The sequence below is a fragment of the Oncorhynchus masou genome, chromosome 2, assembly GCF_036934945.1.
Source record: "Oncorhynchus masou masou isolate Uvic2021 chromosome 2, UVic_Omas_1.1, whole genome shotgun sequence".
Lineage (NCBI taxonomy): Eukaryota > Metazoa > Chordata > Actinopteri > Salmoniformes > Salmonidae > Oncorhynchus > Oncorhynchus masou.
Genome location: NC_088213.1, coordinates 17488339 through 17500952, shown reverse-complemented (window position 1 = coordinate 17500952; position 12614 = coordinate 17488339). Strand labels below are relative to the sequence as shown.

The following is a 12614-nucleotide window of genomic DNA, read 5'->3' as shown; positions in this document are numbered from 1 at the left end:
TATTTACTCCATGTGCAACTCTGTGTTGTTGTTTGTGTCGCACTGCTTTGCTTTATCGTGGCCAGGTCGCAGTTGTCAATGAGAACTTGTTCTCAACTGGCCTACCTGGTTAAATAAAGGTGAAATAATGTATATATATATATATATATAAGTATATATATATATATATATATATATATATATATATAAAATTAAGTGCTCTGTCTCACACACACACACACAAACTGATTAATAAAAAGCTTTCAGTTTAGCTTTTAGGATTGGGATATGCTGTCTGATTTTGTTCAGTGAAAATATACATTACTGAAGAACCCTGCATTTGTGAAGGTCTAAGCCGTCAAACAGGGGAACATGTTACCGTCTGTTAGCGGACAGGGGAACATGTTAGCTGTCTGTTAGCGGACAGGGGAACATGTTAGCTGTCTGTCAGCGGACAGGGGAACATGTTAGCCGTCTGTCAGCGGACAGGGGAACATGTTAGCCGTCTGTCAGCGGACAGGGGAACATGTTAGCTGTCTGTCAGCGGACAGGGGAACATGTTAGCTGTCTGTCAGCGGACAGGGGAACATGTTAGCCGTCTGTCAGTGGACAGGGGAACATGTTAGCTGTCTGTCAGCGGACAGGGGAACATGTTAGCCGTCTGGGAACATGTTAGCTGTCTGTCAGCGGACAGGGGAACATGTTAGCTGTCTGTTAGCGGACAGGGGAACATGTTAGCTGTCTGTCAGCGGACAGGGGAACATGTTAGCTGTCTGTCAGCGGACAGTTAGGTCTGTCAACATGTTAGCTGTCTGTCAGCATGGACAGGGGGAACATGTTAGCTGTCTGTTAGCGGACAGGGGAACATGTTAGCTGTCTGTCAGCGGACAGGGGAACATGTTAGCTGTCTGTCAGCGGACAGGGGAACATGTTAGCTGTCTGTCAGCGGACAGGGGAACATGTTAGCTGTCTGTCAGCGGACAGGGGAACATGTTAGCTGTCTGTTAGCGGACAGGGGAACATGCCGTCTGTCAGCGGACAGGGGAACATGTTAGCTGTCTGTCAGCGGACAGGGGAACATGTTAGCTGTCTGTCAGCGGACAGGGGAACATGTTAGCCGTCTGTCAGCGGACAGGGGAACATGTTAGCTGTCTGTTAGCTGCTGTCAGACAGGGGAACATGTTAGCTGTCTGTCAGCGGACAGGGGAACATGTTAGCCGTCTGTCAGTGGACAGGGGAACATGTTAGCTGTCTGTTAGCGGACAGACAGGGAACATGTTAGCTGTCTGTCAGCGGACAGGGACATGGCTGTCTGTCAACATGTTAACTGTCTGTCAGCGGACAGGGGAACATGTTAGGTCTGGGAACATGTTAGCTGTCTGTCAGCGGACAGGGGAACATGTTAGCTGTCTGTTAGCGGACAGGGGAACATGTTAGCTGTCTGTCAGCGGACAGGGGAACATGTTAGCTGTCTGTCAGCGGACAGGGGAACATGTTAGCTGTCTGTTAGCGGACAGGGGAACATGTTAGCTGTCTGTCAGCGGACAGGGGAACATGTTAGCCGTCTGTCAGCGGACAGGGGAACATGTTAGCTGTCTGTCAGCGGACAGGGGAACATGTTAGCTGTCTGTTAGCGGACAGGGGAACATGTTAGCTGTCTGTTAGCGGACAGGGGAACATGTTAGTCGTCAGGGGAACATGTTAGCTGTCTGTCAGCGGACAGGGGAATATTATTTTTATTTAACCATGTAGGCCAGTTGAGAACAAGTTCTCATTTGCAACTGTGACCTGGCCAAGATAAAGCAAAGCACTGACAAAAACAACTACACAGAGTTACACATAAACAAACGTACAGTCAATAACACAATAGAAAAAATATATGTACAGTGTTTGCAAATGTAGAAGAGTAGGGAGGTAAGGCAAAAAATAGGCCATGGAGGCAAAATAATTACAATTTGGCATTAACACTGGAGTGATAAATGTGCAGATGTTTATGTATATGTGCAAGTAGGAGGCTTTGTTGCAAATTAGAAAGCTGATTCTAGATTTCATTTTGGATTGGAGATGCTTAATGTGAGTCTGGAAGGAGAGTTTTCAGTCAACCAGACATCTAGGTATTTGTAGTTGTCCACATATTCTAAGTCAGAACCGTCCAGAGTAGTGATGCTAGTGGGCGGGGCGGGCAGGGATCGGTTGAAGAGCATGCATTTGGTTATACTAGCATTTAAGAGCAGTTGGAGGCCACGGAAGGAGTGTTGTATGGCGTTGAAGCTCGTTTGGAGGTTTGTTAACAGTGTCCAAAGAAGGGTAAGATGTATACAGAATGGTGTCGTCTGCATAGAGGTGGATCAAAGACACTGCCGCAGTAGTTTATGTGTCGGGGGGCTAGGGTCAGTTTGTTATATCTGGAGTACTTCTCCTGTCTTATCCAGTGTCCTGTGTGAATTTAAGTATGCTTTCTCTAATTCTCTCTTTCTCTCTTTCTTTCTCTCTCTCGGAGGACCTGAGCCCTAGGACCATGCCTCAGGACTACCTGGCATGATGACTCCTTGCTGTCCCCAGTCCACCTGGCCGTGCTGCTGCTCCAGTTTCAACTGTTCTGCCTGCGGCTATGGAATCCTGACCTGTTCACTGGACGTGCGACCTGTCCCAGACCTGCTGTTTTCAACTCTCTAAAGACAGCAGGAGTGGTAGAGATACTCTTAATGATCAGCTATGAAAAGCCAACTGACATTTACTCCTAAGGTGCTAACTTGCTGCACCCTCAAACAACTACTGTAATTATTATTATTTGACCATGCTGGTCATTTATGAACATTTGAGTATCTTGGCCATGTTCTGTTATAATCTCCACCCGGCACAGCCAGAAGAGGACTGGCCACCCCTCATAGCCTGGTTCCTCTCTAGGTTTCTTCCTAGGTTTTGGTCTTTCTAGGGAGTTTTTCCTAGCCACCGTGCTTTGCTTGCTGTTTGGGGTTTTAGGCTGGGTTTCTGTACAGCACTTTGAGATATCAGCTGATGTACGAAGGGCTATATAAACAAATTTGATTTGATTTGATCAAAGAATCACCAAGCAAGAGCGACATCATTGATGTATACAGTAAAAAGAGTCGGCCTGAGAATTGAACCCTGTGGCACCCCCATAGAGACTGCCAGAGGTTCGGACAACAGGCATATGCACATATGCACAGAGTACACAATACACTCTTTCAGACGGTAGTGTGTGTGTGTGTGTGTGTGTGTGTGTGTGTGTGTGTGTGTGTGTGTGTGTGTGTGTGTGTGTGTGTGTGTGTGTGTGTGTGTGTGTGTGTGTGTGTGTGTGTGTGTGTGTGTGTGTGTGTGTGTGTGTGTGGTATAAGCAGCTCTGGGTAATGAGTGAGAATTGTCACAGCAGTGTTAGCAATAACTACCAACAAGTCTCTCTCTCACCTCCATCTCTCTCTCTCTCACCTCCATCTCTCTCACCTCCATCTCTTTCTTTCTCTCGCATCTCTCCTTTCTCTCTCTCGCCCTCTCTCTCTCTCTCTCTAGTGTCTCTCTCTTTCCTCCCTCTCTCTCTCTTTTTACAGGCATTAAGTGCAGGTGTTATGTGCCTTTTAAATAAAATGTTCATCTGAGTGTTTTTGTGTGCGTGTGTGTGTGTGCGTGCGTGTGTGTGTGTGTGTATTACTGTAGGAAGTGCAGTGAATGCATAGATTACTCTGTAACTGTTACTTAGTAGATATTCTCTACAGTCATTTGTTGCTTTATTCCTCTCAGCATTTTAAGTTAATACTCCTCTGTGTTATGAGAAGGGAGAGGAGAGGAGGAGAGGAGAGGAGAGGGGGAGTCTGGCGATAGAGAAGGGAGAGGAGAGATGGGAAGAGAGGGTGAAGACAGTAGGGGGGGAATAGGGAAGGTGGAGAGAGGGAGAAAGTACTGTGTCTGTGTGAGAAGATGTGTGTTAAAAGAGAATAGATAGAAAGGGAGGGAGGGAGGGGGAGGGGGAGGGAGGGAGGAGAGGAGAGGAGGAGGGAGAGGAGAGGAGAGGAGGGAGAGGAGAGGAGAGGAGAGGAGAGGAGAGAGATGGGAGAGGAGAGAGGAGAGGGAGGGAGGTGAGAGGAGAGGGAGAGGGTGTCTGTGTGAGAGGAGAGGAGAAAGAGAGGGAGAGGAGGGAGAGGAGAGGAGAGGAGAGGAGGAGTCTGGCGATGGAGAGGGAGAGAGAGGAGTCTGTGGAGAAGATGTGTGTTAAAAGACAGTATGTGAAGGGAGTTCATTTGGGAAGGTTGAAAGATTAGGGAGAACATGTACTGTGTCTATTTTGTGAGACAAACTGCTCAGTTTTGGTACTGTGTAACCATAGCAACGATGTAAATATATTACAAAACGATAGTCCATTGATGTTATTAAGCAGGATGAAGTGGTGGAGGAGAGGAGAGGAGAGGAGAGGAGAGGAGAGAGGGAGAGGAGAGGAGAGGAGAGAGGAGAGGAGAGGAGAGGAGAGGGAGGGGGAGGAGATTCATATGTGCAATTTAACTGCTGTTCTTATGGATTTTCTAATAGTTGTTTCACAACTATTGAATAAATATTGTGCATTGACAGTGAATGTAGTTAACGTTAGAGGTAGCCTCAACGCATGTAAATATATTACATGATAATCCATTGCGATGTTATACATGGATGAAGTGGTGGTTCAGACCACCGGGATTTTCAACCCAGTTATTTCACAACTATTTTGTATTGAGTGAATGTATGACTGAACCAGCCTTCCATAGGTTTATTCTATGACCAGTCATCAACCATTTATTTTTTCCTAGGTTTAGAGTCATTCACATTTACATCAGATTGATCTTTCAGCAATACTGAAAACATATTATTATGGATGAACTTCTCTAGTTGTACATTATTGTTGCTTTGTAGTGTAGAGAGGCGATCAACATGTTTTCATTTCAACAACTACAGCTTTTGGATGATACATACGTTTTATTTTTCATTGTCCTTGAAGCATAACATTGAAATAGTGTAAATTCCCAAGAATTCCTATGGAGGCTGTTCCTTAGGAGTATGGTAATGACAAACAGAGGAGAGGAGAGGAACAGGAGAGGAGAGGAACAGGAGAGGAGAGGAGATGAGAGGAGAGGAGAGGAACAGGAGAGGAGAGGAGAGGAGAGGAGAGGAGAGGAGAGGAGAGGAGAGGAGAGGAGAGGAGAGGAGAGGAGAGGAGAGGAGAGGAGAGGAGAGGAGAGGAGAGGAGAGGAGAGGAGAGGAGAGGAGAGGCAAGGCACATATACTCTAACGTGACCTTCTCTCCTGGCTTTGCAGTATTATTGTCTCCACCTGTCTGCTTATCAGTGTCTAGATCTTTAATTTTTTTAATGAAATGTAAAGTAAGGCAAATTCCTGGGTCTGCGACCCAAATGGCACCCTATTCACTACATAGTCCACTACTTTTGACCAAGCTCCTATATAGTGCACTACTTTTGACCAAGCTCCTATATAGTGCACTACTTTTGACCCTGCAGGACCCTTAGGACCATGGTCAAAACTACTGCACTGTCATGGCATGCCCTTGGGGGGAGGATCATAGGCGCCCCTCCTCTCTCTCTACAGTTTTACGATGGCAATAAATACCTGCAGGAAAACTCTCTCTCCCTACTCTCAGAAACTTGAGTTAATCCCTTTGTTACCACAGAGAGTGACGTTGCAGCACGATAACATTAAAAGGCTGAATAATTAAACAGTATTTCTGTATCCCAAACATTTGGAATGGTCCGTGGGTATTTAAAGAACAATCCTGTAGAATTTGTTAATAATTTGTGATGTAACTAAAGACAGTATAACAACATAAGTGTATCTCTGAATGTGTATATTTCCCAGTTGTCAGGGTCACATCCAAATGTGGGGGAACGTATATGATTAAATATGAAACTATTTGTAGGAAGATGTAATGAGAGAATTGTTTTTTATATGAAGTCTTAACCAAGTCAGTGGCCACGCCCACGTGAGCAGACATTAAATCGGCGTCATGGAACGCCCCCCTTTTCCAGAGTGTATAAAACCCACTTCCGACAAAATGTACATTAGGCCAAGAGACCAACAATGTGAGCTGAGAGGGAGGTAATGGCTAGAACTCTGAAACCTCAACAGAGAAGAAGAACATCTCTACAAAACTAAAGACTACACAGGAACATTCATTCTGCAGCTCTTTAACTTCTTTAGTCTGGTAAATGCAACCGAGAACCAATGGGTGGTACTCTGAAAGATCCATTCTGGAGAACACTTCCTATGTACGCCTGACGTATCCATGTTTACCAGACACTTCCAGAACAAAGGGAACAAGCTACAACTACGAAAGACTTTGATCTCTGGTGGACAAACCAGAGACTTTCTGTCGACTGACTCTCCAGCAGACGGACCGGCGATTTCAACAGAGACAACAAAGGTACACACTCGTAAATATGTCAAATGCAACTTCTTTTCGAATGAGTGGCTGTTCATGTGCAAAGTACTAGCATTTCCATGAGCCTAGTTACCAGCTGTGTGTACGATAGTAGAGTCCTTTGTCTTTTCTCCCGCTCTTTCTCACCTGCCCCTCCCTTTTCATTTGGTGTAACAAGCCGTCATATCGGTTTAGTCCACTAGGGACTTTTCATTGTATCATGTTAGCAACCAATGTATAACCTATACTGTGTGTTTATGTACTTCTGTGTGATTATTTAGTTACTTAGTAAAGAAGTAATTAAGCCAATTGGTATATCGCTGATTCATAATTTATGCTAGCGTTCGTGCAGATATCCAAGAGTTTGCGACATTTGGAATATGACTGATGAGGTAATAGATTAATAAGTGACTGTAATTGATAAGATATGAAAATCTATGAAGAGAGTTAAATTCGGGAAAGAGTAACTCTTTAAACAACACAGACACGACAGCACTGTGTAGGGAATAGGATGTCATTTGGGATGCAACCCTAGTAACCGACAACGAGATAAAACTCGGATTTTAACACTCAAATGAATGTAGGATCCAGACTTTTAGCCAAACCTCTAGCCTTAGAATCACAACCTAATTGGTTTTGCAAAGGGAATAGAGAACATCAGTCGGTAATAAGCAGTGTGTGTGTGTGTGTGTGTGTGTGTGTGTGTGTGTGTGTGCTTGTCTGTGTGTGTGTGTGTGTGTGTGTGTGCATGCTTGTGTGTGCGTGTGTGTGTGTGTGATTTAAGGTAAGATAGGGTAAAGCTCAGTCTTTTTGCAGTGATGTATCTTCTGGCTGAGCGTGTCTCTTATGCATTAATCATACTCTGTCTCTCCAACACCAGAGGTAGCAGGTTACCACGGGGACAGACATATCAGTTCAGAGGACTCTATTATACGCAGCAAACATGCTAAAGAGGTGAGTGTGTGTACATGCATCAACCTGTTGCTGTCTGTATATATCCCTCTTACATATGCATGTATCTATATGTGTAGATGTGAAGTCAGCCCTAGATGCTGATCTTGAGTCAGTTTTGCATCTTCCCCACTAATAGTTAAGGTTTGCATGAAGGGAAACTGATCCTAGATCTGAACCTAGGGGACACTACTATTGATCTCCTCTACCTGCAGTCTTGTCGTGGGTTGGCCACATATCCGGGGAAGGCTCCCTGTGTGATATCGCGACACATCTTGCTGTCCCTGTCGGAGGGCAGCAGGGTACCAGCTCTGATCATCAGCCCCAGGCAGTGGTCAAAAGTGTTCCTCTCCTCAGGACCGTCCTCAGTGAAGAAACAATGTCCCAGAGCATCATAGCCCACCACGTCCTTTACCTGGTAGGACAGAGAGAGGGGGAGAGAGAGAGGGGAGCGAGAGAGAGGGGGAGGGAGGGGAGAGAGAGAGGGTCGGAGAGAGGGTCGGGAGAGAGAGAGAGTGAGTGAGGGAGAGAGAGAGTGAGTCGGGGGAGAGAGAGGGGGGCGAGAGAGAGTGAGGGGGAGAGAGAGAGGGGGGAGGGAGAGGAGGGGAGAGAGAGAGAGAGAGGTGGGAGGGAGAGAGAGGGGGAGAGAGAGGGGGGAGGAGGGGAGAGAGAGAGGGTCGGAGAGAGGGGAGGGAGAGAGAGAGAGTAAGTGAGGGAGAGAGAGAGTGAGTCGGGGGAGAGAGAGGGGGCAAGAGAGAGTGAGGGGGGAGAGAGAGAGAGAGAGAGAGTGAGAGAGAGGGGGAGAGAGAGAGGGTGGGAGAGAGAGAGGGGGAGGGAGAGAGAGAGTGAGGGAGAGAGAGAGAGTGAGTGAGGGAGAGAGAGAGTGAGTCGGGGGAGAGAGAGGGGGCGAGAGAGAGTGAGGGGGAGAGAGAGAGGGGGAGGGAGAGGAGGGGAGAGAGAGAGGTGGGAGGGAGAGAGGGGGGGGAGAGAGAGGGTCGGAGAGAGGGGAGGGAGAGAGAGAGAGTGAGTGAGGGAGAGAGAGAGTGAGTCGGGGGAGAGAGAGGGGGGCGAAAGAGAGTGAGGGGGGAGAGAGAGAGGGTGGGAGAGAGAGGGGGAGGGAGAGAGAGAGTGAGGGAGAGAGAGAGTGAGTGTGGGAGGGAGAGAGAGTGGGTGAGAGAGAGAGAGGGGGGAGAGAGAGAGAGAGAGAGAGAGAGAGAGAGAGAGAGAAAACACCAGGGTTGGGGTCAATTCCATTTAAATTCCAGTCAATTCAAGGAGTACGCTGAATTTCCAATTCCAATACCTTCAATGCTTTTCAATGAGGAACATTTGGAATTGGAATTTTGTTTCGTCCTACTTTCTGAATTGACTGGGATAACCCCAACCCTGACAAACCATGCACACATTTATTTTGAATGGCACAGATGCATGTCTGAAGGAAGTGTTTTTCCTTCTATGTCTCTTCTCTGTCATCTGCACTGGGCTAAAAACCCAATCTCAGCAGATGGTGTGAAACACATCATTCCACTGAGCTACACCATTTAAAGAAAGATATTACTCTGCCTGCCACACTAGCTAGCTAGCTTATCTCACCTCTTCTTTGCGATTGGTTCGGGGAAGTCTCCTCATTTGAGAACAGTTCACCAAACTACCTCTACTAACACAAGACTGTATTAGCCTGCTGAGCTAAATCATGTGGTGCTAATCCCAGTCTTCATGTCTATGGAGATATTCTGACATCTGATGAAGGAGAGGAGACCAGGGCCTGAGGAGACCAGGGCCTGAGGAGACCAGGGCCTGAGGAGACCAGGGCCTGAGGAGACCAGGGCCTGAGGAGACCAGGGCCTGAGGAGACCAGGGCCTGAGGAGACCAGGGCCTGAGGAGACCAGGGCCTGAGGAGACCAGGGCCTGAGGAGACCCAGGGCCTGAGGAGACCAGGGCCTGAGGAGACCAGGGCCTGAGGAGACCAGGGCCTGAGGAGACCAGGGCCTGAGGAGACCAGGGCCTGAGGAGACCAGGGCCTGAGGAGACCAGGGCCTGAGGAGACCAGGGCCTGAGGAGACCAGGGCCTGAGGAGACCAGGGCCTGAGGAGACCAGGGCCTGAGGAGACCAGGGCCTGAGGAGACCAGGGTCTGAGGAGACCAGGGCCTGAGGAGACCAGGGTCTGAGGAGACCAGGGCCTGAGGAGACCAGGGCCTGAGGAGGGGTCTGAGAGACCAGGGCCTGAGGAGACCAGGGCCTGAGGAGACCAGCGCCTGAGGAGACCAGGGCCTGAGGAGACCAGGGCCTGAGGAGACCAGGGCCTGAGGAGACCAGGGCCTGAGGAGACCAGGGCCTGAGGAGACCAGGGCCTGAGGAGACCAGCGCCTGAGGAGACCAGCGCCTGAGGAGACCAGGGCCTGAGGAGACCAGCGCCTCAAGGAGACCAGGGCCTGGGACCAGCGCCTGATTCCAGGGCCTCCAGGGCCTATCTAGTGCAGGGCCTTATTTTGAAGACCAGGGCCTGAGTCTCAAATGGGACCCTATTCTCTATCTAGTGCATTATTTTAAACCAGGGTACTATAGGGGACGAATAGGGTACTAATTGGGCCGAAGCCGAAGCAGAGAGATAACATCTCAGAGAATTCAGTATCTCACCATCTATCTTCCATTTCCTTCTAACGCCTGAAGAGTGACAGGAGTTGTGTTCTATCCAGTTTGTACCCAATTTTCAGGAGCCTTGGTTTAGATACGCCATGTTGGGTAGCAACAGCACATCTCCTCATTATGGCAATGGATAGATTCTCTGATTGCCGTGACAACACAACAGGACACCTTTAACAACCCTCCAACACATACGCACGTGCACGAGGTTGGGCGAAGATGAGCTTGCATGAGCCCGCACACACACACACAATCCCACCTTAGTCTCCGACAGACTGTTCTCATAGAATTCTAGCTCGAAGCAATTATCTTCTTTTGTGCGTAATTCTATTTATTTGCTCTGTCTGTGACCCTGTAATGTCCACAGATCATAATGTCCCTGGGTTCACAACAGTAATTAGCAACATGCATAATCATGAATATGGTTATTATCATCATTAGAATTCCGTAGGTGACTCGGATTTTTAGCAAAGACAGTGAAATGACTCCACAGGTAAGTTTCCTGAAACCCTTGTATAAGGTTACAAAATTCCAGCAACTTTCCCAAAATTCCCAGGTTTTCTAGAAGTCCTGGTTCAAAGATTCCCGGGAATCAGGATTTCTGAAAAACCTGGGAATTTGGGGAAAGTTGGCAGAACTTTTCAACCCAAGATGTGGAGCGTTATAACGTCTCCCAACAACTCAGCTTCAGCCCTTAGAGAGTAACGCTAATAAAATAGATGTGTTTGACTGTACTTTTTCTGTGCCTCCGTGAACGGAAGAAACCTGTCAAGTGAGGTTGGAAAATCTTTCTGTGAATGTCCGAACCCTACTGGTTCAGTTCAATGACTTTACACCTGGGATCTGAAAAACAGCTGTCACCCTGACACTTGTTTGGTATACAGCTTATATCTGGGGCTCTGCTGGGGTAAGACAGTTGCTCTAACAGAAGACCTCTTTAACCACACACACACACACACACACACACACACACACACACACACACACACACACACACACACACACACACACACACACACACACACACACACACACACACACACACACACACACACACACACACACACACACACACACACACGGTGGAGAGGCTGGGCGAAGGCGGGTGTCGTCGTGACAACTGAATGGCCGACCAGCAGCACTTTTATACACTCAAATGTATGGAACCAAATGTCCAAGTGTGTGCATGCATATAACTCACCAGTAGGCCGTTAGAGCCGTGCACAGTGACACAGCGGGAGAAGGTGTGGTGGATGGACAGACCGCTGACGGAGGTGGGGGGATCGTAGCCTCCCTTCTGGTCCACGTCTCCGTTCATATGGAAATGGACAGGGTAGTGACCCATAGACTGTTGACCCATGTGCTGCAGCTCTACACCGGACACATGCACAGACTTAAAGCCACGCTCCACCTGGGAGGGAGACATGTGGGGAGAGGGGGAGAGTGAGACAGTTAGAAAGTGAGACCGCTAGAGAGTGAGACTGCTAAAGAGTGAGATCGTTAGAGTGAGACCACTAGAAAGTGAGACCACTAGAGAGTGAGACCACTAGAGAGTGAGACCACTAGAGAGTGAGACCACTAGAGAGTGAGACCGCCAGAGAGTGAGACCGCTAGAGAGTGAGACCGCCAGAGAGTGAGACCGCCAGAGAGTGAGACCGCTAGAGAGTGAGACCACTAGAGAGTGAGACCGCCAGAGAGTGAAATCGCTAGAGAGTAAGACCGTTAGAGAGTGAGACCAATATGGTGAGACCACTAGAGAGTGGGACTGCTAGAGAGTGAGACCACTAGAGAGTGAGACCACTAGAGAGTGAGACCGCCAGAGAGTGAGACCGCCAGAGAGTGAGACCGCCAGAGAGTGAGACCGCCAGAGAGTGAGACCACTAGAGAGTGAGACCGTTAGAGTGAGACCACTAGAGAGTGAGACCACAAAAGAGTGAGACTGCCAGAGAGTGAGACCGTTAGAGTGAGACCACTAGAGAGTGAGACCGCCAGAGAGTGAGACCGCTAGAGAGTGAGACCGCTAGAGAGTGAGACCGCTAGAGAGTGAGACCGCTAGAGAGCCCGATATGGTGAGACTGCTAGAGAGTGAGACCGCTAGAGAGTGAGACCGCTAGAGAGTGAGACCGCTAGAGAGTGAGACTGATATGGTGTGACTGCTAGAGAATGAGACCGCTAGAGAGTGAGACAGTTAGAATGTGAGACCGCTAGAGAGTGAGACTGCTAAAGAGTGAGATCGTTAGAGTGAGACCACTAGAAAGTGAGACCACTAGAGAGTGAGACCACTAGAGAGTGAGACCACTAGAGAGTGAGACCGCCAGAGAGTGAGACCGCTAGAGAGTGAGACCGCTAGAGAGTGAGACCACTAGAGAGTGAGACCGCCAGAGAGTGAGACCGCTAGAGAGTGAGACCGCTAGAGAGTGAGACCACTAGAGAGTGAGACTGCCAGAGAGTGAAATCGCTAGAGAGTGAGACCGTTAGAGAGTGAGACCAATATGATGAGACCACTAGAGAGTGGGACTGCTAGAGAGTGAGACAACTAGAGAGTGAGACCACTAGAGAGTGAGACTGCCAGAGAGTGAGACCGCCAGAGAGTGAGACCACTTGAGAGTGAGACCACAAAA

At 48.3% G+C, this 12614-nt stretch overlaps 1 protein-coding gene across 1 annotated transcript in view; it reads right to left on the bottom strand.

Moving 5' to 3' along the window:
- Nucleotides 1-12614, bottom strand: part of LOC135556101 (cell migration-inducing and hyaluronan-binding protein-like) — a 94441-nt gene that overhangs the window by 41614 nt on the left and 40213 nt on the right. Inside the window, 2 exon segments of the mRNA XM_064989022.1 lie at nucleotides 7558-7763; nucleotides 11195-11404. Of these exon segments, the coding sequence (XP_064845094.1) occupies nucleotides 7558-7763; nucleotides 11195-11404 (416 nt within the window).